This window comes from Engraulis encrasicolus, chromosome 21, assembly GCF_034702125.1.
Source record: "Engraulis encrasicolus isolate BLACKSEA-1 chromosome 21, IST_EnEncr_1.0, whole genome shotgun sequence".
NCBI lineage: Eukaryota > Metazoa > Chordata > Actinopteri > Clupeiformes > Engraulidae > Engraulis > Engraulis encrasicolus.
The window spans coordinates 1,022,217-1,047,822 of NC_085877.1; the positions used below are offsets into that span (position 1 = coordinate 1,022,217).

At 40.3% G+C, this 25,606-nt stretch overlaps 1 protein-coding gene across 1 annotated transcript; it reads left to right on the forward strand.

Moving 5' to 3' along the window:
- Window positions 1-13,129: 13,129 nt before the first annotated feature.
- LOC134438009 (flagellar attachment zone protein 1-like) lies at window positions 13,130-19,294 on the forward strand. Its single transcript, XM_063187597.1, has 7 exons — window positions 13,130-13,283; window positions 13,892-15,414; window positions 15,647-15,755; window positions 15,933-16,033; window positions 16,302-16,359; window positions 18,448-18,483; window positions 18,744-19,294. The coding sequence occupies exons 1-7, from the start codon at window positions 13,130-13,132 to the stop codon at window positions 19,292-19,294; spliced, it is 2,532 nt and encodes an 843-aa protein (XP_063043667.1).
- Window positions 19,295-25,606: the final 6,312 nt, after the last annotated feature.

Below are 25,606 nucleotides of genomic sequence, written 5' to 3' on the forward strand. Positions count from 1 at the left end.
CCTACACTACACGACACAGCAACCAGGAAGCTCAGGGGAGCCGGGATATACAGGGATGAGAGGAGACTGGGCACTAGTGTGGCAAACTACAATCAGAAAATAACAAACAAAACACAGATAACTAAAATACAGGACAGGGGGTTTGCTCGTTCAGGAGCACACACAAAATCAAAACACGCAACCCCACACACACAAACACTTCAGCCGTTACGCACACACACTCGACGCATCTAATCAGTTCAGTGTACCCAACCTAAACAGCAGCCCGCCGCGTCACACAGCTACATCGACGAAGGGGTCAACACCTGCACACACAGAAAGTGACAAACAGAACACATGACTAAGACAATGCACGGCAGAGGTAGCAATCTGGAGAAATAATTGTTAGGCTACCTACCCCGACCGATGAGACACACACACACTTCCAACCGCGGCAGGGGGGAAACCGCGACCACATTCAGTCCTTTACCTGGTAAGACACGCAGTAAGAAACGTAGGCCTACAAATGCATTTAATATAGACCAAAATCTAACATGGTGAAACACCAGGCTACATACCAAGGCACTCGGCGCGAGTGGATCAAGCCAGCAATGCAGCTGGAGACTTCGTCAGTCTTAACTCTTAAAGCCACGAGAAACCACCCGGGCAGTACTCGATACTCCACATGAACTACATAATTTCAGTGAAGCTCGAACTCCCAATTAAACATGGAAACGCAGGTGAACCTGCCACAAACATGCCGGCGCCTTTGCAGTAGCTTGGGCCTTCTTTTTAAAGAGATTTCGGCACCGGCAATTGGTGCGTAAACATCACCTGACGCGCTAACGCACCAGCAGACACCTGCCGTGCGTTAAAGGCGCACAACCACATATCCATCATGCTACATAAGGACCCCAACTTCCAGCAATGCAGGGGGCCCTACATAGAGCCCTGGGAGAGCATACTGTTAAGAAGTGAAAGCCCATTGGGAAACTCCCATTGTCATTGTGACACAGCACTCCACAGCACTCTGCACACAACGAAATTGAATTTATGCCTCACCCGTGCAAGGGGGCAGCCCTCAATGGCGCCCCTAGGGAGCAGTGCGGAGGGACGGTACCATGCTCAAGGTACCTCAGTCATGGAGGAGGATGGGGGAGAGCACTGCTTGATTACTCATCACACCAACCTGGCGGGTCGGGAGTCGAATCGGTACCCTACCTCAAGTAGAGAGGATCATAGGGGGCATCACTAGGGTCATTCCACGCCAAATCAACAAGAGCCCCCGCACTTAGGTCTCAAAAAATGCTGAAAATATTACCAAGTGTACCCGTGGTACTTAAGAGAAACACTGTAAATTTATTTGAATAAAAGATGTATACTCTCCGTGTTACAGCCAATTTTACTGGGGGAGGGGGGTGCCCATTTTGTTCACACTCTTTTTTTTGTCAAAGTTCACAAGCCCGTAGCTCAATAACTAAACCATGTAGGAAGCTCAAATTTGGCATGCTGGTACATAGATAGGACTAATTTGTTGCTAAACTGTCAGTTTTGGTCTGTATGATCCTGCATCATCATAGCATTCCCTCAAACATGATACAAATTGTACTGGAGTTTTTGTCTGTGCTCTGTTTAGGCCTACATAGACCAACATAGCCTCTTGATTTTTTCCCCTTGTAGAGATAAGTGGGAACACTCTCATAAAAAGCTATAAATAGAAAGGAAACCCCATCAGTGTTTGACCAGAAGACCTCAAAAGTCTGACAAATCATTTTGGGTGTCATTTTCAGAGCTCCAGAACCCCTTGTGGGATTGTCCACAGATTTTTATTTTATTTTTTTCTTCATTCTCCATGAATTCTTCTTTTTAAAAATGCCAATGAGACTTGTCTTATGTGATGTTTTCTTTTTTAATTTCCAACCTGAACATGGACAACATGCACATTGAGAGCAATATGTTTTCTATGCGTTTCTTCCGCTGCCATCTGCTGGTCAAAAAAAGTAACAACATGATTCTTTGTGCCTGACCTACTGTCTCTTTTGGTGTGCGAACCTGCTCCCACATTGAACGCTCCTGAAATCATTGAAATCGAAAGGGATACCTGCACCCCTGCACAGGGACTCTCGGGTGATCATGTCCGGGCAAAATTTACATTTGATTATTTAGTATTTACATTAAATGTTATCGAAATCATGTTGCTCTCTTTTTGCATTTTGCCCATGTTCAGGGTGGAAATTAAAAAAGAAAACATCACATAAGACAAGTCTCATTGGCATTTTTGGAAAGAAGAATTCATGGAGAATGAAGAAAAAAATAAAATAAAAATCTGTGGACAATCCCACAAGGGGTTCTGGAGCTCTGAAAATGACACCCAAAATCATTTGTCAGACTTGTGAGGTCTTCTGGTCAAACACTGATGGGGTTTCCTTTCTATTTATAGCTTTTTATGAGGGTGTTCCTACTTGTCTCTACAAGGGGAAAAAAATCAAGATGCTATGTTGGGCACAAATATGTCTTCTGAAGGCCTAAACAGAGCACAGACAAAAACTCCAGTACAATTTGTATCATGTTTGAGGGAATGCTATGATGATGCAGGATCATACAGACCAAAACTGACAGTTTAGCAACAAATTATTCCTATCTATGTACCAGCATGCCAAATTTGAGCTTCCTACATGGTTTAGTTATTGAGCTACGGGCTTGTGAACTTTGACAAAAAAAAGAGTGTGAACAAAATGGGCACCCCCCTCCCCCAGTAAAATTGGCTGTAACACGGAGAGTATACATCTTTCATTCAAATAAATTTACAGTGTTTCTCTTAAGTACCACGGGTACACTTGGTAATATTTTCAGAATTTTTTGAGACCTAAGTTCGCGGGCTCTTGTTGATTTGGCGTGGAATGACCCACTAGGAGTTCAACAAATTCCTTAAAGGAACAGTCCACCTCATTTCAAGAAATGTTAAAGGGGTATGCCACTATTTTGGGAATTAATACAGTTAAAATCATTGGCGGGGGTTTATAAAGGTGGTAAAGTGTCTTACTTTTCATGTTAAGCTTTGTCTTGCTTTAAGGCAAGTTAAAAGAGGGAGTATGTAGCTAAGCTAGTGAAAGTCAATGGATCACTGTAGCATGTAGCATGCACATTACTTTTAAAATACAAATGTACTTAAAATACATTTAAATATAATATACCAATAGTATATTTCATAATACTACACTTAAGTATATAACTTTTAAAATACAAAGATACTTAAAATACACTTAAAATATAATACACTAATAGTATACTTCATAATTCTACACTTTAGCACATTACTTTTAAAATACAAATGTACTTAAAATACATTTAAATATAATATACCGATAGTATATTTCATAATACTACACTTAAGTACATGACTTTTAAAATACATAGATACTTAAAATACACTTAAAATATAATACACTAACAGTATACTGTATAATGCTACACTTTAGCACATTACTTTTAAAATACAAATGTACTTAAATTAGACTTAAAATACAATATACTAATAGTATATTTGACAATACTACACTTTAGCACATTACTTTTAAAATACAAATGTACTTACAATACATTTAAATACAATACACTAATAGCGTATTTTATAATACTACATTTAAGTACATACCTTTTAAAATACAAAGATACTTAAAATACACTTAAAATATAATACACTAATAGTACACTGTATAATGCTACACTTTAGCACGTTACTTTTAAAATACAAATGTACTTAAAATAGACTTAAAATACAATATACTAATAGTATATTTGACGATACTACACTTTAGCACATCACTTTTAAAATACAAATGTACTTACAATACATTTAAATACAATACACTAATAGTGTATTTTATAATACTACACTTAAGTATATAACTTTTAAAATACAAAGATACTTAAACTACACTTAAAGTGTAATACATTAATAGTATACTTTATAATGCTACACTTTAGCACATTACTTTTAAAATACAAATATACTTGAAATACACTTAAAATATAATACACTAATATTATATTTGACAATACTACACTTAGCACATTACTTTTAAAATACAAATATACTTAAAATACATTTAAAATACAATACACTAACAGTATATTTTATAAAACTATATTTAAGTACATAACTTTAATAATACAAATGATTTTAAAATATATTTAAAATACACTAAACTTTAAGTATATTTTTAAATACCATACTTAAGTACTGTACTTGATAAATAGAGTGTACTTAAAATATACTTTCAGAAAATTAAATATATTTAAAGTACACTTAAGTACACATTTTTTTGACCTGGGTATTTAAGGAGAGTGAACAATTATTTCCACCAAATTTGCAATTTGGATATATGAAATTTGCAAATTTCTAGGGTCTTTTTGGCCGCCATCTTGGAAAATGGTCAGCATTTTAAGTAGCAAATAAAGTAGACTTGATTGTAGGCCTATTGGTCTTAATCACATACAAGCCGAATTTCATCATAAATTGCTTGGACAATTCTGTGCAATAAATCATTTTCTAGGGTCTTTTAGTTTTTTGGCAGCCATCTTAGAAAATGGCCACCATTTCAAGTGACTAATTGGGTAAATTTGATTGCACTGGTCTTAAGCACATACATGTTGAATTTCCTGCTTGTATCATAATTTGCTAGGTCAATTCTATGCAATAAATCAATGTCTGGGGTCCTTTTGGTGGCCATATTGGAAAATGGCCACCATTTCAAGTGGCCAATCTGGTAGATTTGATCGTATTGATCTTAAGCACATACATGTTGAATCTCATGCTTGTATCATAATTTTCTAGGTCAATTCTATGCAATAAATCAATTTCTGGTGTCTTTTTTGGCAGCCATCTTGGAAAATGGCCACCATTTCAAGTGGCCAATCAGGTAGATTTGATCATATTGGTCTTAAGCACATACATGTTGAATTTCATGCCTGTATCATAATTTTCTAGGGCAATTATATGCAATAAATCCATTTCTGGGGTCTTTTTTGGCAGCCATCTTGGAAAATGGCCGCCATTTCAAGTGGCCAATCAGGTAGATTTGATCGTATATGTCTTAAACACATACATGTTGATTTTCATGCTTTAATCATAAATTTCTAGGTCAATTCTATGCAATAAATCCATTTCTGGAGCCCTTTTTGGCGGCCATCTTGGAAAATGGCCGCCATTTCAAGTGGCCAATCAGGTAGATTTGATTGTATTGGTCTTAAGCACATACCTGCCAAGTTTCATGCTTGTATCATAATTTGCACGATTCTTGCCAAATTGGCCTTGTAGCCGCTCTACTACCATCACATGATATGATCCAGTAGCTGTAGTGGAGTCACTCAATCAGCATTAAAATGTAGTCTGAGCTTGTTGATCACTAACCTGTTACACACACAACTCCTCAGCTATCAGGCATTTGGGAAGCATCAGCTCTGACAGTCCACTCCATTTTGTTGAAATAGCCTATGGCTAACACTAATATGGGCTGTTATAGAATGTCCCATGAAGATCATCTGACTGGCACTAACAATATATTTCTGAAGCAGAGATATCTACACACCCTACTGGAAGCAAATGTAATTCACTACTGGGGATGGCTAATGACGATTAAGCTTTTCCTGATTGGCTGAAAAATCACATCCTGTAGCCTATGTGTGTGTATTTGTTTCACTGATTGGTTCTCAGCACATGGAGTCTGTGTTTGTCATATGAGTGCTGTGTAAATAAACATGGCATGTGTGGATAACCTTTTCTACCATGTGTGGATAACCTTTTCTACCATTCTCATCCTCAGAACATGACATGAAAACCATTAAACAACACACAGGTAAGTGTGTTAGTAGTATCTAACCTGTATCACATGTGGTTACCTTCAAGACAGCATTGCCATAAAATGCAGGTTTAATTACAATAGAATGCAGGTAGAACTATAATATAATGATGAGTTGATGACTATACAACTTAGCCACTAATGTTCATGGCAAATAGGCTACCTTTGTGTGCATTTACCTACTGTTTAATTTATTTTGGTGTGTTTAGGAGTTGCCCAGTCAACTTGTTATTCAAATAAATAAGGTTACATATAGAAATTGATGAGTGGAGGTGCAAAATGCACACCAGAAAAGGAGGTACTGGCAACCAGTAAAACACTTGGAGAGAAGTGCCGCACACTCCCGAGTTGATATAGCCTAGATATAGAAGTTGACCTTCATTTCTACCTCTTGCTAGTGGATGTGACCCTGGATCCTGACACAGCAGCATTGAGTCTCATCCTGTCTGCTGATGGGAAACAAGTGACGACTGGAGACACACGACAGAATCTTCCAGATACTCCAAAGAGGTTTATTAAGTACGGCAATGTGTTGGGAAGAGAGGGGTTCTCCTCTGGCAAATTCTACTATGAGGTTCAGGTTAAGGGGAAGACTGAGTGGGATATAGGAGTGACCAAGGAGTCTGTTAACAGGAAGGGACAAATATTCTTGAGCCTTGAATATGGACTCTGGACAATATGGCTGAGAGATGGGAACTACAAGGCTCTAGCTGGTCCCCTTGTTCCCCTCTCCCTGATGGGGGAGCTCCAAAGTGTGGGGGTGTTTGTGGACTATGATGCAGGTTTGGTCTCCTTTTATGATGCAGATCGCTGGGATCATATCTACACATTTACCAAAGTCTCCTTTACTGAGAAAATCTATCAATTTTTCTGTCCCGGTCGTTACCATGGAGGAAAAAATTCAGCTCCTCTCTTCCTGAAGTAAATGGCATAAACATGTGAATGAAACATCTGTATGTATCTGTACATAATTTGTTTTATTGCTAACAATTCTTAGTCATCCATCATGTAGGCATTACATTGTACAGAATGCACAATGTTGAGTTACTGAAATGGAAATGTCAACTCACAAGTGAAACTAAGGAGCTACAGACTGCACATACTGTACATTTAACAGCAGAGCTCACCCTGCATCCATCTCCATGTAAACTCCCCCGTAGACTATGATTATGCAACACACACACAGACACAGACACACACTCACTCACTCACTCACTCACTCACTCACTCACTCACTCACTCACTCACACAAACACACACACACACACACACACACACACACACACACACACACACACACACACACACACACACACACACACACACACACACACACACACACACACACACACACACACACACACACACACACACCCCAGTGACCAAATACTGGACAATATGGCTGAGTAATGGGACTTATCAGGCTAATACTGATACCCCTGTTCCCCTCTCCCTGAAGGGGACGCCCCAAACAGTGGGGGTGTTTGTGGACTATGACGCAGGTCTGGTCTCCTTTTATGATGCAGATTGCTGGAATCATATCTACATATTTACCAATGTGTCCTTTACTGAGAAAATCTATCCATTCTTCAGCCCCGGTCTTAACCAAGGAGGTAAAAATTCAACCCCTCTCATTATATTCCCAGTCCACGACTGCCCTAACAAGTAAATGGCACAATTAGTGTCACATGCACTAATAATCATGAAAGTGATTTCTTGCATTTGATTTAGTGATGATGGATCAGACTTGCACCAGTCCAGTTGTCAATATATTGTAGACCTACTGAATGCACCATGTCGAGTAACTAAAATGGAAGTTTGTCTACTCATCCAGATGATAACTACGGAGTTAGTGTGTGATCTACTAAGAACGTCTCCATTCTTCAACTCCAATCTTAATGGTAGAAGTAAAAATTCAGTCCCTCTTTTTATCTCCCCAGTCCATGTCTGCCCCATCAAGTAAATGGCACATTGTGTGTCAGGCATCATTTTTCCCCCAACAGAAATCCCTTCAAGCATGGTTTTCCTCACAGTGCACATGTGTAGCTGGAAGTTTCTGGCATTTTTGCAATGTTTATACTGGCCTGTATCTTCATTACCTTTCATTACTAGCACTGTACTACTACATTATTATTAATAAATAAATTAATTGAAATGTATTGGCACCATTTTTGGGGAAAATGCATCTTACTTGATATCTGTCAAATACTGTATGCACAACTGCAGCTCTTATCACAAGGTTGGCTTGGCCTTTTAACCCCTTAATACACACCGTACCTCCAGTGGCGTGCTGTAATAGCCATTACATGTACAAGTACCATAGTACCATACTAGGTAAAGCTAGGTTCACACACATCGCTACTAGTTACTCGCTCAGCGAATGAAGTCAATAGAATGTCAATGTGTTCCAGCGAGGCGAGCAGGCGAGTACAGTACAAGCGATGCGATGTGGGCGGATCCCGAGTTGAAAATATTTTAACTTTGAGCGAGGCGAGTAACCAATTGGAATGCAGAGTTCGGTACTTCTCGCCTGTACATCGGCAGTTAAAGCCGTGGGAACTTTCAGCGAACGTTCCATGAGAGTGGCGAGTAGGCGAGCAAGCGAGAAGCTAGTAATGTGTGTGTACGTAGCTTAACTCTTTATTTTAGCGTTACATCTGTTTGCACTAATACATACAATATTAATGCCTGTGTAAGTAACTTGTAAGGCATGTACTAAGCAAAATCAGACAGTTGTCAGACATTTATTCGCAAATGTCTTGTTCATGCACAATAAGGGATTTATTACCAATACTTAGTAAGGACCTAGTAGATCTAGATTTCTATTTATGAGTAAGCAGGAAGTGCCAGTATACACTGTGTGAACAAACCCTGGACAGTGTGAAAACAGATGTGGAATAAGGGTCCCTTTTCTAAAGTGAGGCATTGCTCAGCCCAGATGGCTTAGGGCCCCGCCCACACTACCTTGTTTCATGCAAAACACAGGTAGACAGTTCATCCTGAAGCCATAGTTTAGACTGACTATTTTTTAGGCCTGTAACAATAGGCCTACACACAACTCAAAGTTACAAGTCGCTACTAAGTATTACTGTTTAAAAAGAATAATGTGAAGGATTTGAAACTTGAAAGCACTGTCTATCACATCATACCATGTGGTTGTTTTCTGCACTGAAGGATAACAGAACTTTGAAAAAGCATATCACGATACTGCCTTCTTGTATTGGGATACAGTATCATGACTATCACAATTTCTCGGTTCGATACAATATCATTACAGTCCTATTTTTTATTTTCATCTGTATAGTCAGCATTGATGTTGAGGCAGGCAGGACAGAATCAGTGCAGTCATTTTTATTACAGGCTGCAGTGGCTACACAGTTGTTTGCTACGGTGTCTAAAGAGTCTCTTTCATTAGTTACATCTGTACAAGTCGACACTGATGTGGAGACAGGAAGCACATGTGAGTCATGTTTACTGCATGTGGAACACGCTGGATGGAGGAAGTACGGTGGGAGATGAGGGACACCTGACTGTGTGAGTGAAGTGCATCATGGGGGAAGGCAGAGTTCCAATATGGCACTATAGTGGGAAACACTGTGAAGGGGTGTCATCACCAGGGCTCTGGGTCTGCTCTTTTAATGGTACTCAAAGACACCACACACACTTACACACACATACATACACACATACACACATACACACATACACACACACACAAACACACACCCACACGCACACGCACACGCACACACACACACACACACACACACACACACACACACACACACACACACACACACACACACACACACACATTATAAATAAATAAATAAAAAAACCTTTGTCCACAGTGCAGTTTGGACAATAAATAACACACTTTTCCTAACCCACTCCAGGCTGTTTCAAGTATGTCACTTTACCACTGTGCTGTTGACCTCATCATGCCACACCTCGGCGGTTAACAGGCCGAGTGTACATGCTGTTGTCCCACTTAGCCTGTGCCACTTATGCTTACTTGTACAAACTGTATTGACATCTGAACTCTGGCTCTTAGTTTCAATAAATAATACATTCACTCTTCTCTTGCCAATCGCCCTCCCAGACCTCCTCAGGAAACTCCAGTGGACCCCTCACCCTCCCTCCATACAGCAACTCAACTGGTGAGAGGCCTTCAGGTGGATGAGGAGACTCCCTAGATGAACCACCTGATGTAGAGCAACTAGACATCCATATTAATTGACCTCATCATAATCCTGCCAAGTCCCCCCTCAGTTAAAAAAATAGCATGCACTATTGCACCACATTTGCAATCAGAGGGCCCCTGGGCTATGGAGGACGGTAATCAGAGGGCCCTTGGGCTGGCCCTACTGTAGTGCTAACATAGCCCTATAACGTTTGCCAACTAGGGGTTCAACGAAGTAGGGGAAAAGCTTTTAGAGGGCCCATTATGAAGGCCCCTTCTAAGGACCCCAACTTCCAGCAATGCAGGGGGGCTACATAGAGCCCTGGGAGAGCATACTGTTAAGAGAAGTGAAGGCCCATTGGGAAACTCCCATTGTCATTGTGACACAGCACTTCACAGCACTCTGCACACAACGAATATGCATTTATGCCTCACCCGTGCAAGGGGGCAGCCCTCAATGGCGCCCCTAGGGAGCAGTGCGGCGGGACGGTACCATGCTCAAGGTACTTCAGTCATGGAGGAGGATGGGGGAGAGCACTGGTTGATTACTCATCCCACCAACCTGGCGGGTCAGGAGTCGAATCGGCAACCTTTGGGCTACAAGTCTGACGCCCTAACCGCTTACTCATGACTGCCCTCTTAAGAGAGCCCTCTGATTACAAATATTCTTACATAGTACCCTGCCTCAAGTAGAGCGGATCATAGGGGGCATCACTATAGAGTTAAACAAATTCCTTAAAGGAACAGTCCACCTCATTTCAAGAAATGTTAAGTCCCGTAAAATATGAGAATACATAGGATTTTTTCGTCTACATGTTTGCATTGCCTTGTTTGACAGTGTAGCCAAATTAAACATAGCAAAGCACGTCTATGGGAGCAAACAAAACATCATGTGGCCTCATCACTTGTGCTTGTGGCCTCACGTTTTGCTGATGCCCCGCCTCCGTGTAGAAAAAAAAAAAGTTTCCCTACTGTCAGCCGAGCCGCAACAATTTTTTGGAAACTATTCTTCATTCACCATCCAGTTTTCAAATGAGAAAATGACTTTACTTGAGCTTTTGCGAGATATTGACTATAATGCTGTTGTCAGTGATGTCACCCTGGTATGAGGCCACAAGCACAAGTGGAGGATGCAAGCTCACATATTGGAATGCACCCATGTTTACTGCATGTGGAACACCCTTGATGGAGGAAGTACGGTGGGAGATGAGGGACACCTGACTGTGTGAAGTGCATCATGGGGAAAGGCAGAGTTCCAATATGGCACTATAGTGGGAAACACTGTGAAGGGGTGTCATCACCAGGGCTCTGGGTGACGTCTGCTCTTAGTGCACACTAAGATGTATAATGAGTATAACGAGTATTTAAAAAAAAGAATGGTCAGTGTACTAGGCCTATATAATACTCTTAGCACTACAACTAATGATACAAATAATACATCTGTTTTGTATAGCGCTTTTCATGGAACTCAGATGTTTAACAGGAATTTCTTACACTCACGCTATCACACACACACACACACACACACACACACACACACACACACACACACACACACACACACACACACACACACACACACACACACACACACACACACACACACACACACACACACACACACACACACACACACACACTGTATATTAGTGACTTATATGTATTAGGTGCCTATTTGACAACTCATGACATTAATATTCCAGGTCCCTTGGCGTCATGGTGAAAGTGCATGTTTGATGAAGCTGGAAGAGTTGACTTCTCAGAATATTTGTTCTGCTCAGGCAGAAGGTACATCTCCATATAGGCCTGGACTAAAATACTTTCTAACAGCCTGTATCTGTCACACACTATTACTATTTGAAAACTATGCAGTGTTGTTGTCCCACACACAATTTTGTTGCATTGTATGACAATGGCAATAAACCTTTTGGACTTGAACTTGCCTCATCCTTTTCCCCCTTTTTCCCAAACAGCTGCTGTTCCATTGGACGTTACCTCTTTGAGCATATTCAGTGGAAATGTTGGTGCTGTCTTGTTTCCCCTGGCGTGACAGCAAGTATGTCACATTACCACTGCCCCCAAGCTGCTAAAAATCACCACCTTCAGTGATGGGGCTGTGTACAGTGAAGTTCAGGAGAAAGATGGTGCTCATACCTGGGCAAGGTGCAGGACAAAGTCCACAGAATTATTTTTTTTTAGGAGGAGGTCTGCACTCTTCAAATCCTTTCTACTTGTTTTATTCCATGGCAGAATGACGTTTCGACCACTGAGATCCTCTTCTTTCTCGGAAAAGCTCTGAACCCTGAGTCTGTAAAGTCAAGAGCATCAATTTGTCCAAAGTTTGTAATGTACGCCCCTTCTTCCAAACTCCAAAGACCATTATCATCATTCTGTGCATGCGTGCAGGGCTATTACAGAGGGGTCTTGCACATGTTTTTCATTCCCATGGTTTGTTTTGCTTTTTTCTTTTGCATGCTGTGTTTAAAATACTGTGATTGTTATTATTATTTGTATACCAATCGCTTGACATAGTCCTTATGGATGTGCTTAATTTGCATGGTGTGCTGTACATTTTGTTTCTGTTTGTTTTTGTTTCTGTTTAGAAATTGCATATGGCTAATTGCATATGGGCAAGGAGACATGTACTTATGAAACCTGGCATATGTCGAGTGAACAAACTATGCCTAATTGATATTGCTAATAGACCTCTTTACTGTTTGTAAACAGATATGATGTAATTTGGCTGCGTGTACATTGTTGGAGCAGAATCAACCATGCACCGTTCTTTCGTACAGAAATTAGCCATGTGGGGTTTTTGCCAAAAACTGTAGAAATGATAAACCACTCACATGTTCATAGTCCATAAATTGAGATAATGATAAATTGTATCATTTAACATTTAATTTGCATGTTTTTTTTTTCATGGCAAGTTTGACAATGCACAAGTCTAGTAAATGAGGTGATGACGTTACTAACAGAGAGGCTGTAACTTCCTCTTGAAAGGATTCCTGTCACGTTCACTACAGCACATCATAAAGGCCACTCTTCACTGACAGACACCAGAGCAGCATCACACTTCATATAGACCAAACACAGAGAGATAACCATGTCTGAGGGCATTCATGAAAATGCAGATTCTCTTAAGATCACGAAACCATCTAATAGCACAGCTGAAAACATTTGTATGACTGAAGTTCCTAAAGGATCTCAGCAGCAGCTTGTGAATGGCAAAACCCAAGATGGCTCAAGAGGACTCCACTGTAAGTTGCCTATGCATTATTTTAAGATTTCAGATGCAAAACTGTTTAAATCTACTTCACCACTTTTTCAGTAAAATACTATTTAAAAAAATCTGGCATCAGCAATCAATAAAGTATTTTATTTATTAGATAGTGAAAATGTGCTAATCTTGTCTTACTTCAGCCAAATCTCTAAAACGTCTAAATCAAAATGTAGGTGTTACAAAACACTTAAAGATAATTTATTATTATTTATTTTTTTTAGAAAATTAGGGGCCTAAACCGTATGTGAGGTTGTGATATTAATGTTGGTGTGGTTTGTTCTTTCATAGCTTAGGCTTTTGCTGTTGAGGTAAAATTGACCCAGTGGCTTTTGATTACAAATTGATATTTTAGACAAGGTGATGAGTGTTTTTTATGTAGGTCCTTTTTTTGCTTAAACATGTTTTATTTACATATACTATTTGTAGACGTAGACAGGATTCACAACATCATATTTCACTCATTTTTCATGGAGATTGTATTCAGAGGGTTTTGCAACTCTCTTCATTTTTAGTTTTATATTTGCAGTGAATCTCATATCACACTAATGTTCAACTATCCAAATATTGAACTTGTGTTCTCCTCAGGTCGCTACAAACTGGCTGTGGTGTTGGTCTGTGTTCTCCTCTTGGCTGTTACCATCGCACTTTGCGTCACAATTCTGAGAACAAAAGATTTGCAGCTCAAGTACAAGAACCTTGCAGAAGAGAAAAACAAGCTACAGCTCCAGTACAAGAACCTTGCTGGAGAGAGAGATCAGCTACAGCTCCAACTCCAATACAACACCACCACAGCAGAGAAAGATCAGCTACAGCTCCAATACAAGAACCTTGCTGAAGAAAAAGATCAGCTTCAGATCCAGTACGACAACATCACAGAAGAGAAAGACCAACTACAACTAAAGCACAAGAGCCTTGCTGAAGAGAAAGATCAGTTACAGCTTAGGTACAATAGCCTTGCTGAAGAGAAAGATCAGCTACAACTTCAATACAACACCACCAAAGAAGAGAAAGATCAGCTTCAGATCCAGTACGACAACATCACAGAAGAGAAAGACCAACTACAACTAAAGCACAAGAGCCTTGCTGAAGAGAAAGATCAGTTACAGCTTAGGTACAATAGCCTTGCTGAAGAGAAAGATCAGCTACAACTTCAATACAACACCACCAAAGAAGAGAAAGATCAGCTTCAGATCCAGTACGACAACATCACAGAAGAGAAAGACCAACTACAACTAAAGCACAAGAGCCTTGCTGAAGAGAAAGATCAGTTACAGCTCAGGTACAAGAGCCTTGCTGAAGAGAAAGATCAGTTACAGCTTAGGTACAATAGCCTTGCTGAAGAGAAAGATCAGCTACAACTTCAATACAACACCACCAAAGAAGAGAAAGATCAGCTTCAGATCCAGTACGACAACATCACAGAAGAGAAAGACCAACTACAACTAAAGCACAAGAGCCTTGCTGAAGAGAAAGATCAGTTACATCTTAGGTACAATAGCCTTGCTGAAGAAAAAGATCAGCTACAACTTCAATACAACACCACCAAAGAAGAGAAAGATCAGCTTCAGATCCAGTACGACAACATCACAGAAGAGAAAGACCAACTACAACTAAAGCACAAGAGCCTTGCTGAAGAGAAAGATCAGTTACATCTTAGGTACAACAGCCTTGCTGAAGAGAAAGATCAGCTACAACTTCAATACAACACCACCAAAGAAGAGAAAGATCAGCTTCAGATCCAGTACGACAACATCACAGAAGAGAAAGACCAACTACAACTAAAGCACAAGAGCCTTGCTGAAGAGAAAGATCAGTTACAGCTCAGGTACAAGAGCCTTGCTGAAGAGAAAGATCAGTTACAGCTTAGGTACAATAGCCTTGCTGAAGAGAAAGATCAGCTACAACTTCAATACAACACCACCAAAGAAGAGAAAGATCAGCTTCAGATCCAGTACGACAACATCACAGAAAAGAAAGACCAACTACAGCTAAAGCACAAGAGCCTTGCCGAAGAGAAAGATCAGTTACAGCTCAAGTACAAGAGCCTTGCTGAAGAGAAAGATCAGCTACAACTCCAGTACAACAACATCACATCAGAGAAAGCACAGGTAAATATTAAGCACATGAACTTCAGTGAAAAAAATAGAGCATTTTTTTTAGTAATGTGTGATATTGATCCTTCTTTGCTGTGCTTTGAATTAGTGTTTATTTCTGGGAGTTAAATTCCTTGTGGATACTTCTATTACTCTATTCTATTCTATTCTATTCTATTCTATTATTCTATTATTCTATTCTATTCTATTCTATTCTATTCTATTCTATTCTATTCTATTCTTATAGTTGGAGGAGAGGAATGCTATTCTAATCCATCATGAATCCCAGCTAGAGACCAACTTCAATGCCGTGACGGCTGAGAGAGATCGACTACAGAAGCATCTTGGTGAGATGGGTGAGTAGATGTCTTTCACGTCACTGCATTTGTCTTACTATTGTAATATTGTGGCAGACCCATCAGAAGTCCTGCAGTGCCACTCAGTGGACAAGCTAAGTCACTTCACTACAAACCGGTTGTGGTTTTGGTCTGTGTTGTCATTGATGGCTGTTACAATCGGGCTTTGCATCACAGGTTTGAAAACAAAAGATTTACAGCTCAGGTACAAGAATCTTGCTGAAGAGAAGGATCAACTACAACGTCAATACAACAACATCCTAGCACAGAAAGCCCAGGTATGCAGACAACATCTTGATTATTAGTAATAATTCTTGTTACTTTAATGTGAATCATAGCAGAGAAAATACAGGTCAAGGCTCAAAACTGCAACTTGACAAGATGGAAAAATTATTTTAGCATGTTTACATGTCCCATTTTGTGACGTGCTACTGGTGGAATACACATTTTTCTGTGGATAGGCCTGTCTCTAAAGCATTCGAGTTCAATTCTATTACTTTCCATGATCCATATCCCACTCTGTTCTATTCTAATCTGCAATTCCAGTTGGAGACCAAGTTCAGTGCTGAGAGAAATGAACTACAGAGGCGTCTTGGTGAACTAGGTGAGATCAGAATTCGTTAAATGATTTGTTCTGCTTGGGGAAAGTTATATTCCTTTACCATTTCTAATGTGTGGGCAATTTGGTATTGACCTATACTGTAGCAGAGGTGGGAAGTAACCAAGTAGCCTACTTTGACTCAGTAACTTACGGGCAATGTGTACTTCAGTCAATTATTGACTATTATACATTTTTACAACTTGTGAATTTCCCTTCATTGTATTTTCTACAAATGAAATATTGTAGTTTACATTATGGCAAACTCATCAGAAGTCATACAGCCCCACCCAGTGGACAAGCTGACTCACTACATGGGATAGCCGTGACTTAATGGTTGGGGAGGTGGTGATAAGATCAGAGGGTTGCAGGTTCAAATCCCACCCTTACCTCTTACACCTCTATCCATGGCTGACGTGCCATTGAGCAAGGCACCTAACCCCCACACTGCTCCAGGGACTGTAAACAATACCCTGTAAATAACTCTAAGTTGTTTTGGAGAAAAGTATCAGCTAAGTGGAATGTAATGTAATGTAATGACCCTTCACGTGCATTTGCTATACAAATGGCATACAGTACAGGGCAAGAGTTTGGACTCATCTTCTCAATTATGCATTCTTTTTATTTTCGTGGATTTTCATTGTGTATTTTCATGGAGGGCATCAAAACTGTGCATGAACACATGTGGAATTATGTGCTTACCAAAAATATCATTCTAGCTGTTGTCCAACAGCAATGTCACCTGTCTATCCACCTGACGTCAACACGGCACAGCTGATGGCCCCACACATTTCAACAAGCTTATTTTTGTCTATTTAATTTCAAGTAACAATGCCAGTCAGTCATGTCAATCTTAATTGAACCGTTAAAGTCCTCGAATAACTCACTAGAATTGTAGAACTAGAATTTTGAGACCTAGTTTTAAACACTTGCCAATACAAGCATTTTACAGACATTTTCTTGATCTGATATCGTCACAGCCAGTTACTTGGAGAGATCAAACCTGGGTTGGAGGAAAGCTGTGGCTGGGTTTCCACTTTTACTTTTTGTTCCACTTTTTCTTCTAGATAACCAGCTATGTTTGACCAAGTGACTCAGTATCAGACCAAGAAAATCTGTCTTGTATTGCTTGTATCAGTTAAGATTGACTTGACTGACTGGGTGTTTTTACTTGAAAATAGACAGAAAAATAAGCTTGTTGAAATGTGTGGGGGGCTCAGTTTTGCTGTGTTGACGTCACTGTTTGGCATTTTTAAATATGTTTTTTTTTACTAATTGTTTTTATTTTTTTAATATATTTTCATTTTTGTTATATACATGTTATATACATGTTATATACATAATTATACATGTGTTCATGCACAGCTTTGATGCCCTCCCTGAACTTTGTACTATGTACTATGCTCTATAAATATAGCCACACAAATAAAGAGAATTGATTAAATGAGAAAGTGAGTCCAGACTTTTGGCCTGTGTACTATTGTGGCAGACTCATCAGATGACCTGCAGTGCCACTCAGTGGAAAAGCTGACTCACTGCATGAGGTTACATGGAACAGCACGACACTAAGACCAGATCACATGATGATCCAGTAGCTGTAGTGGAGTACTTCATAGAATCAGCATTAACATGTAGTCTGAGCTTGTTGATCCCCAACTAGTTACACACACAACTCCTCAGCTATCAGGCATTTGGGAAGCATCAGCTCTGACAGTCCACTCTATTCTGTTGAAATATGGCCAACACTGACATGGCCGTCATAGAATGTCCAACAAAGGAACATCTGTTACTGACAATATATTTGCATAGCCTGGAAATCTATACACCCTAGGCCTACTGGAAGCATATGTAATTCACCACTGGGGACAGCTAATGACGATTCAGCTCGTTCCTGATTGCCTCACAAATCACCAAGAGCATCCTGTATGTCCTCCTATTTGTTTCACTGATTGGTTCTAGTACTAGCCTGTTGCATGCAGTGGTATTGAAAAACATCCTCTTATTCTCTCAGCACATGGAGTCTGTGTTTGTCATATGGAATGCTGTGTAAACATGACGTGTGTGGATAACATTTTCTACCATTCTCATCCTCAGAATCACATGACATGAAAAACATTAAACAACATGCAGGTAAATGAGTTAGTATCTAAATATATCATCACCATGTGTTTCCCGGCAAAACAAATGCAGGTTGAATTAGCCTACAATAAAATGCATGTTGAATGATAATATAATGACTACAACTTAAACACTAATTTACATGGCAAGTAAAGTAACTTACCTACTTTTTAATTTGTTTTGATATGTTAAGAATTTGCACAGTCAAATTGTGATTCAAATAAATAAGGTTAGATGTAGAAATCGACCTTCATTTCTACCTTGTCCACTAGTGGATGTGACCCTGGATCCTGATACAGCACACCCCCATCTCATCCTGTCTGCTGATGGGAAACAAGTAAAGACTGGAGACACACGACAGAATCTACCAGACACTCCAAAGAGGTTTAATCAGACTGTGAATGTGTTGGGAAGAGAAGGGTTCTCCTCTGGCAAATTCTACTATGAGGTTCAGGTTAAGGGGAAGACTGAGTGGGATATAGGAGTGGCCAAGGAGTCAATGAACAGGAAGGGACAGATACACCTGAGTCCTGAATATGGGCTCTGGACAATATGGCTGAGAGATGGGACTTATAAAGCTCATGCTGATACCTCTGTTCCCCTCTCCCTGAAGGGAACGCTCCAAACAGTGGGGGTGTTTGTGGACTATGGTGCAGGTCTGGTCTCCTTTTATGATACAGATTGCTGGGATCACATCTACTCATTTACCCATATCTCCTTCACTGAGAAAATCTATCCATTCTTTAGTCCCCATCTTAATCAGGGAGGTAAAAATTCAGCTCCTCTCATAATCTCTCCAGTCCATGTCTGCCCAGTCAAATAAATAATATGAACTTTGTAACTTTATGGTTAATTAAGTAAATGGTGGAGGAAATGTCACACAGATCTTTTAATACTGTCTTTGACTACTAAATGAATTACTGTGATTGTTTTTTATAGGTAATTGTTCCACAAAGAATTGTACAGCTTCAGCAAAGCAGTTGTACCCACTGAGATGTAGGCCTACTGTGGTTTTATGAGAAGAGATAAGAAATGGCACTTGAACACGAATGTCATTTGAATTTATGAATCTGTAGGCCTAATAGCTTTGTGCATTTGTAGAATCGTGGCACTATCTAATTATCTGCATTCCTTGAAGCGTCACTAGGTGGCGACACCTGTATGAGTGAGCGGCAAGGTTAATAAAGTCAGTCTAGTGTGTACATTTACCGGAGCTGCATGTGTGATTCATTGACACGCTACAGCATGCTAATTCTCTTTCTGTTTTCAGTTAAATGATTGTGAAATGGCATGAAACTTAAATATCTGCTTATATATATCTGCCAACATAACATGTACTGCATAATACCAAAAACAATTAATAAATACATCAGCAACTTTGGTGGAAATACTTGTATCATAGTTGATATGTATTTGCCATTATCCTCAGCGGGTAGAGGCGCCAGCTCTGAGCTCCAGATATCAGACTCAGTAACTGTAAACACGCCACATTCTTGTGGCAAACACACAGGCAACATTTCATATTAAGCTTAGGAGTAATTCTACGATTCGACTGCGCTTTTAAGTCCATGGATTTTATTTGCCAATTCCACTAACTATTAACTGCATCCAATGATGTTTTGGACATTAGCACACATTTATCTTTCATATAATACAGAAAGTGTAGACATGGCATTATTTCCCTCAGCAAGAATGAATACTGGTTTTGGGTGTTTTCATGCCGTCCTGTTTTCATGCCGTCATGTTTACTGCATGTGGAACACGCTGGATGGAGGAAGTACGGTGGGAGATGAGGGACACCTGACTGTGAGTGAAGTGCATCATGGGGGAAGGCAGAGTTCCAATATGGCACTATAGTGGGAAACACTGTGAAGGGGTGACATCACATCACCAGGGCTGTGAGTCTGCTCTTTTAATGGTACTCAAAGACACCACACACACTCACACACACATACATACACACATACACACATACACATTACACACACACACAAACACATACCCACATGCACATGCACACGCACACGCACACGCACGCACGCACGCACGCACGCACGCACGCACGCACGCACGCACGCACGCACGCACGCACGCACGCACGCACGCACACACACACACACACACATTATAAATAAATAAATAAAAAAACCTTTGTCCACAGTGCAGTTCGGACAATAAATAACACACTTTTCCTAACCCACCCCAGGCTGTTTCAAGTAGGTCACTTTAACACTGTGCTGTTGACCTCATCATGCTACACCACAGTGGTTAACAGGCCGAGGTACGTACATGCTGTTGTCCCACTTAGGCAAGGCAAGGCAAGGCAAGTTTATTTATATAGCGCATTTCATACACAGGTGCAACTCAATGTGCTTCACAAAGTTAACAAATGTAAATGAAAGGAAAACAGGGAAATGAATTAGAGTCAAAAAAACATTTAAGACATTAAGATAAAACATAAGGTAAAAATAATAATAAAATAAAACATAAATAAACATAAAACCTTGAAAAACAATTCTTATTTTACTAATTTACTTCTCTTATTTTACCGTCTTTTCATTCAATAATTTAAGAAAGCATCTGAGAACAGCTTTGTCTTGAGTCTAGATTTAAAGCTATCAATAGTGGGTGCATTTTTTACGTCATCTGGAAGCTGGTTCCAAAGCTTTGAAGCATAGAAGCTAAAGGCTGCCTCTCCACATTTTGTTTTGACTTTTGGAATCACCAGCAAATTCTTCTCCGTTGACCTTAGTGACCTGGCTGGTGCATACAGCTGAAACATATCCAGTAGATATGTGGGTCCCATTCCATTTAATGATTTAAATACAAGTAGCATTGCCTTAAAATCAATTCTGTAGCTTACTGGGAGCCAATGCAGCGATCTTAAAATTGGAGTAATGTGGTCAAACTTCCTTGTCTTTGTAAGAACCCTTGCAGCTGCATTTTGTACCAGTTGAAGCTGTTTAATGGTCTTATTTGGGAGGCCAGTAAACAGACTGTTACAGTAATCGACTTTACTAGAAATGAAGGCATGTATTAGCTTCTCCAGATCATGTTTAGACATCAGGCCCCTAAATTTAGAGACGTTTTTTTATGTGATAAAATGCAGACTTAGTAATAGCTTTCATGTGACTGTTGAAATTTAGGTCACTGTCAATGAGGACCCCAAGATTTTTAACTGTTTCCCTTGGTTTCAGTCCCTTCGTTTCAAGGATAGTAGCAATCTTTTGTCTCTCCTCTCTTTTCCCAAATATAATTACTTCAGTTTTTTCTGTGTTCAGCTGGAGGAAATTGTGAGACATCCATTTGTTAATTTGGTCCATGCAATGATAGAGTGATTCAAGGGGGGTGTAGTCATTGGGGGACATAGATAAGTAGAGCTGGGTATCATCCGCATAGCTATGGTAATTTATGGAGTTATTCTGGATAATGTGTCCCAGTGGCAACATATACAGATTGAACAGTAGTGGTCCCAGAATGGAGCCCTGGGGGACCCCACAATCCAGAGACATTGGTGATGAAGTATGTCTTCCAATGGCGACAAAAAACTTCTTTGTTGTAAGTACGATTTTAACCAGTCGATCACTATGCCCGTAAAGCCAACCCAGTGTTCCAGTCTATGTAGTAGTATAGAATGATTAACTGTGTCGAAAGCAGCACTCAAATCAAGAAGTACCAAGACGGATGATTTGCCAGCATCAGAATTCAATCTTATGTCATTCATAACTTTGATAAGAGCTGTTTCAGTGCTGTGGTAGGCACGGAAACTAGATTGAAACTTATCAAAATAGCTATTAGACATTAAAAAGGCAGTTAATTGGTTACAAACAATTTTCTCTATTATTTTACCCATAAATGGTAGATTGGATATGGGCCTATAGTTGTTTAGTACCAGTGCATCCAGGTTGTTCTTTTTCAGTAAGGGTTTCACAACTGCTTCTTTCAGACAGCCTGGGAATATGCCTGTTTGTAGTGAGGTGTTGATGATCTGAAGTACATCTGGTGATATTAGGTGTAAGATGGATTTGAAGAAGGCTGTTGGTAGAATATCTAAGTCAGATGTAGAGGAGCTAAGACTTTGTACCGTTCTATTAAGAATGTCCACATCAACTAAATAAAAATTTCTCATGAGGTTAGGATTTAACTTCACCGTAACAAGTTGGTCCGAATCTTGGGTCGGTTGCACATGTGTGAGTATGTTTGTACGTATTTTTTCAATCTTACCTTTGAAAAAGGATGCAAACTCATTGCATTTGCTGACTGAGAGGAACTCAGAGGGCATTTGATTTGGGGGCCTTGCTAGCTTTTCCACAGTGCCAAACAGGACGCGTGCATTATTAATATTTCTGTTAATTATGTCAGAGAAAAAAGATTGTCTAGCTTTAGAAATTTCTTGGTTGTATTTCGAGAGTGTGTGTTTATAGATTTGGTAGTGGACTTCAAGTTTGGATTTACGCCACTGTCTTTCAGCCCTCCTGCATTCTTGCTTTAGCAATATAACTGTGGGATTCATTCTCCAAGGGGCTTTTTTATGTCCCACTGTTTTGATTTTTTCGGGGGCAATAACATCCATAATATGGGTCATCCTTGCATTAAAATTAACCATGAGATCATCAGCATTCTCTGAAGTTTGACTTTGGATCTCTGAAAGTGCTTGCTGAAAGAGTGAGGCTGTCTCACAGTTGATTATACGTTTTTTGACTGTAACAGATTCCCTTTGAACATGAGGGTACATAGAAACATCAGAAAAAATGCAGTAATGGTCAGAAAAGCCATAGTCTTTGACACTAGCACAAGCATTGAGGCCTTTTGTTATTATTAGGTCTAGAGTGTGACCTTGGTTGTGTGTTGGTCCTGTTACATGCTGTGTAAGGCTAAAAATGTCAATAAGACTTAAAAATTCCTTAGCATAGACATTCTCTAAGTCGTTTACGTGAAAATTGAAGTCGCCTGTTATAAAAAGGCTATCATAGTCCACACAAACATTCGACAACAGCTCACCAAATTCCTCTAAGAAGAGTGGTGCAGAAAGTCTTGGAGGTCTGTAGATAGTTAATAACAGTATGTCGGAAGAACATTTTAGAACTGCAGCTAAGTATTCAAAAGATGAAAATTCACCTAGTGCTGTCTTTTGACATTGAAACAGTGCCTTGAAAATAATTGCTATCCCCCCTCCCTGTTTATTCTGCCTTTCTGTACTAATGAAATGAAAGTGAGGCGGGGTTGCTTCTATAAGTGTGATAGAACTAGTGGATTTTTCCAGCCATGTTTCAGTTAAAAATAAAAAATCAAGGTTGTGGGTACAGATAAACTCATTGACAATAAAAGGCTTGTTCCTTAGAGACCTGGCATTCTGTAAAGCTAATTTAACATTGAGCATTGGAGGCATTTCCACTGTGGTATTTTGAGTGAGTTTTTTTGGGACAGCACTGAGATATTCCATGTTTGCCTTCTTGGGGTAATGTATAGGCCTACGTGTCCTCAAGAGGCTTTGCTTGGTTGTTAGAACTGGAATAAGATTGTCCACGGGTCCCCTTATCTGCTTATTTTCAAAACCACTGTTACTATGTGGGTAGGGACCCAGTTGATATCAGACTGTGCTTTCAACAAGGTCATCATCACTGATACTATTGTACTCCAGAGCACAGACAGGTGGTGGTGGGGCTCTGCCTTTTTTGGGTGCAGTCGTGGATGGAAGTATTCTTTCAGATTTTGGGGTATAATGAGGTTGACCTTGAGAAATATCCGCATAGGAGGCTTGGTAGGAATGTCTGGGGGTAGAAAAGGTAGATCTGGCAAAGGGGAGTAGTCTCGCCATAGTTGCTGGAAATCTCAGTCTGGGAGATGGAGATGATGTTTCGTCGTTCCGGGAAGGTTGTGATTCCATTGGTGATTGCATTTTGTCGCCGTTGCCAGGGCTTGATGCTGGTGGCTGCGTTTCGCCACATCTGGGGGGTGAGTTTGGTTTTGAGGAAACCACATTTCCTATTTCCTGTGTTGACAGTCGCTTTTTGGCAGACCTGGGAGGTGGAATTGGTGATGCCGATGGCACTTTGCCAGTCCGACAAGGAGGTGAACACTTGATCTCCGGCGAGCGGTTTGCTGCCAGTTTCTGTGACAGGTCTTCCAGCTGTTCCGAAAGCTGGTTCAGTTTGTGGCGAGTTCTGTGTGTTGGTGGGTCAGTCATGTCGTTTCTTTCCACATGAGCAGCAGCTACGTCATCTGTGTGTGTGCTTTCGCCAGTCTGTGGCTCAGTTTGCACACTGGCAGGGACAGAGGGCTTGTTGAAATGCCCATGTGTCTGAGTGGATACAGATACAGGTCGCTTATCAGCGCCCAAGGTCTCAATGCTGTAAACAAACTGGTCTGTCAACACTTTGGCGCCGGTCCAACTCAGTTCTGCACTGTTTTTTTTTGAAGAGTACAGAGCGTCTCCAGAAACGGTCGAAGTTGTCAACAAAGCTGATACCGTTGGATCTGCATGTCCTTGACAGCCATGTGTTTAATGAATTTAATCTGGAGAACGCAAAATCGCGATAGCAGGGTGCTGGTATTGGCCCGCTGATGAAGGATGGAATTTTCAGATCTTTTAGAGTTGAAAATAAGTCATTAAAATCCTTTCGGACAATTATTTGCTCTTTGAACAGATCCGCTGCCCCACAGTGAACAACAAGGCGATCAATAGATCTGTGATCAGACACCAATTGTGGGATACTATCCTTGGTCTCACGTACGGATGCATGGGGCAGACAGGACACTTTAAAAGTTCCATTTTCGACATTTTTTACACTGAGATCACCAACAACAAGTGTTGTAGGAGAGGCAGGCAGCTGCCGTCTAGCTTTGTTCTTGTTGTTCCAATGCGGTGTACGTTCAGTTTTTATTTTGGGAGCATCTGGTTCCAATTGTTCAAGGCACTCAAATCGATTTTGAAGTTTTATGGGCTGCCCTGAAAATGTTGGTCTGGCAGCAGCAGACTGCACTGGTGTTGAAGTAAGTATTTTATCTCTGTTTTTGGGTCGAGCCCCTTTGCTTTCCCAGTAGTCTCTACTCACATTTTGCTTTGCGAAGCTTTTGCCAGGTGTTTCATCCAGCGTCACATATGTCACACCGGCCAGTCGTTGGTCCGCTTTTG

What these genes read in the sequence shown, in the direction of transcription:
- LOC134438009 (XM_063187597.1), top strand. Translation starts at nt 13,130, where the DNA reads ATGTCTGAGGGCATTCATGAAAATGCAGATTCTCTTAAGATCACGAAA. An exon ending in TCACATCAGAGAAAGCACAG is followed by an intron (nt 15,415 to 15,646) that starts GTAAATATTAAG and finishes CTATTCTTATAG; the next exon opens with TTGGAGGAGAGGAATGCTAT. An exon ending in AAACATTAAACAACATGCAG is followed by an intron (nt 18,484 to 18,743) that starts GTAAATGAGTTA and finishes CTTGTCCACTAG; the next exon opens with TGGATGTGACCCTGGATCCT.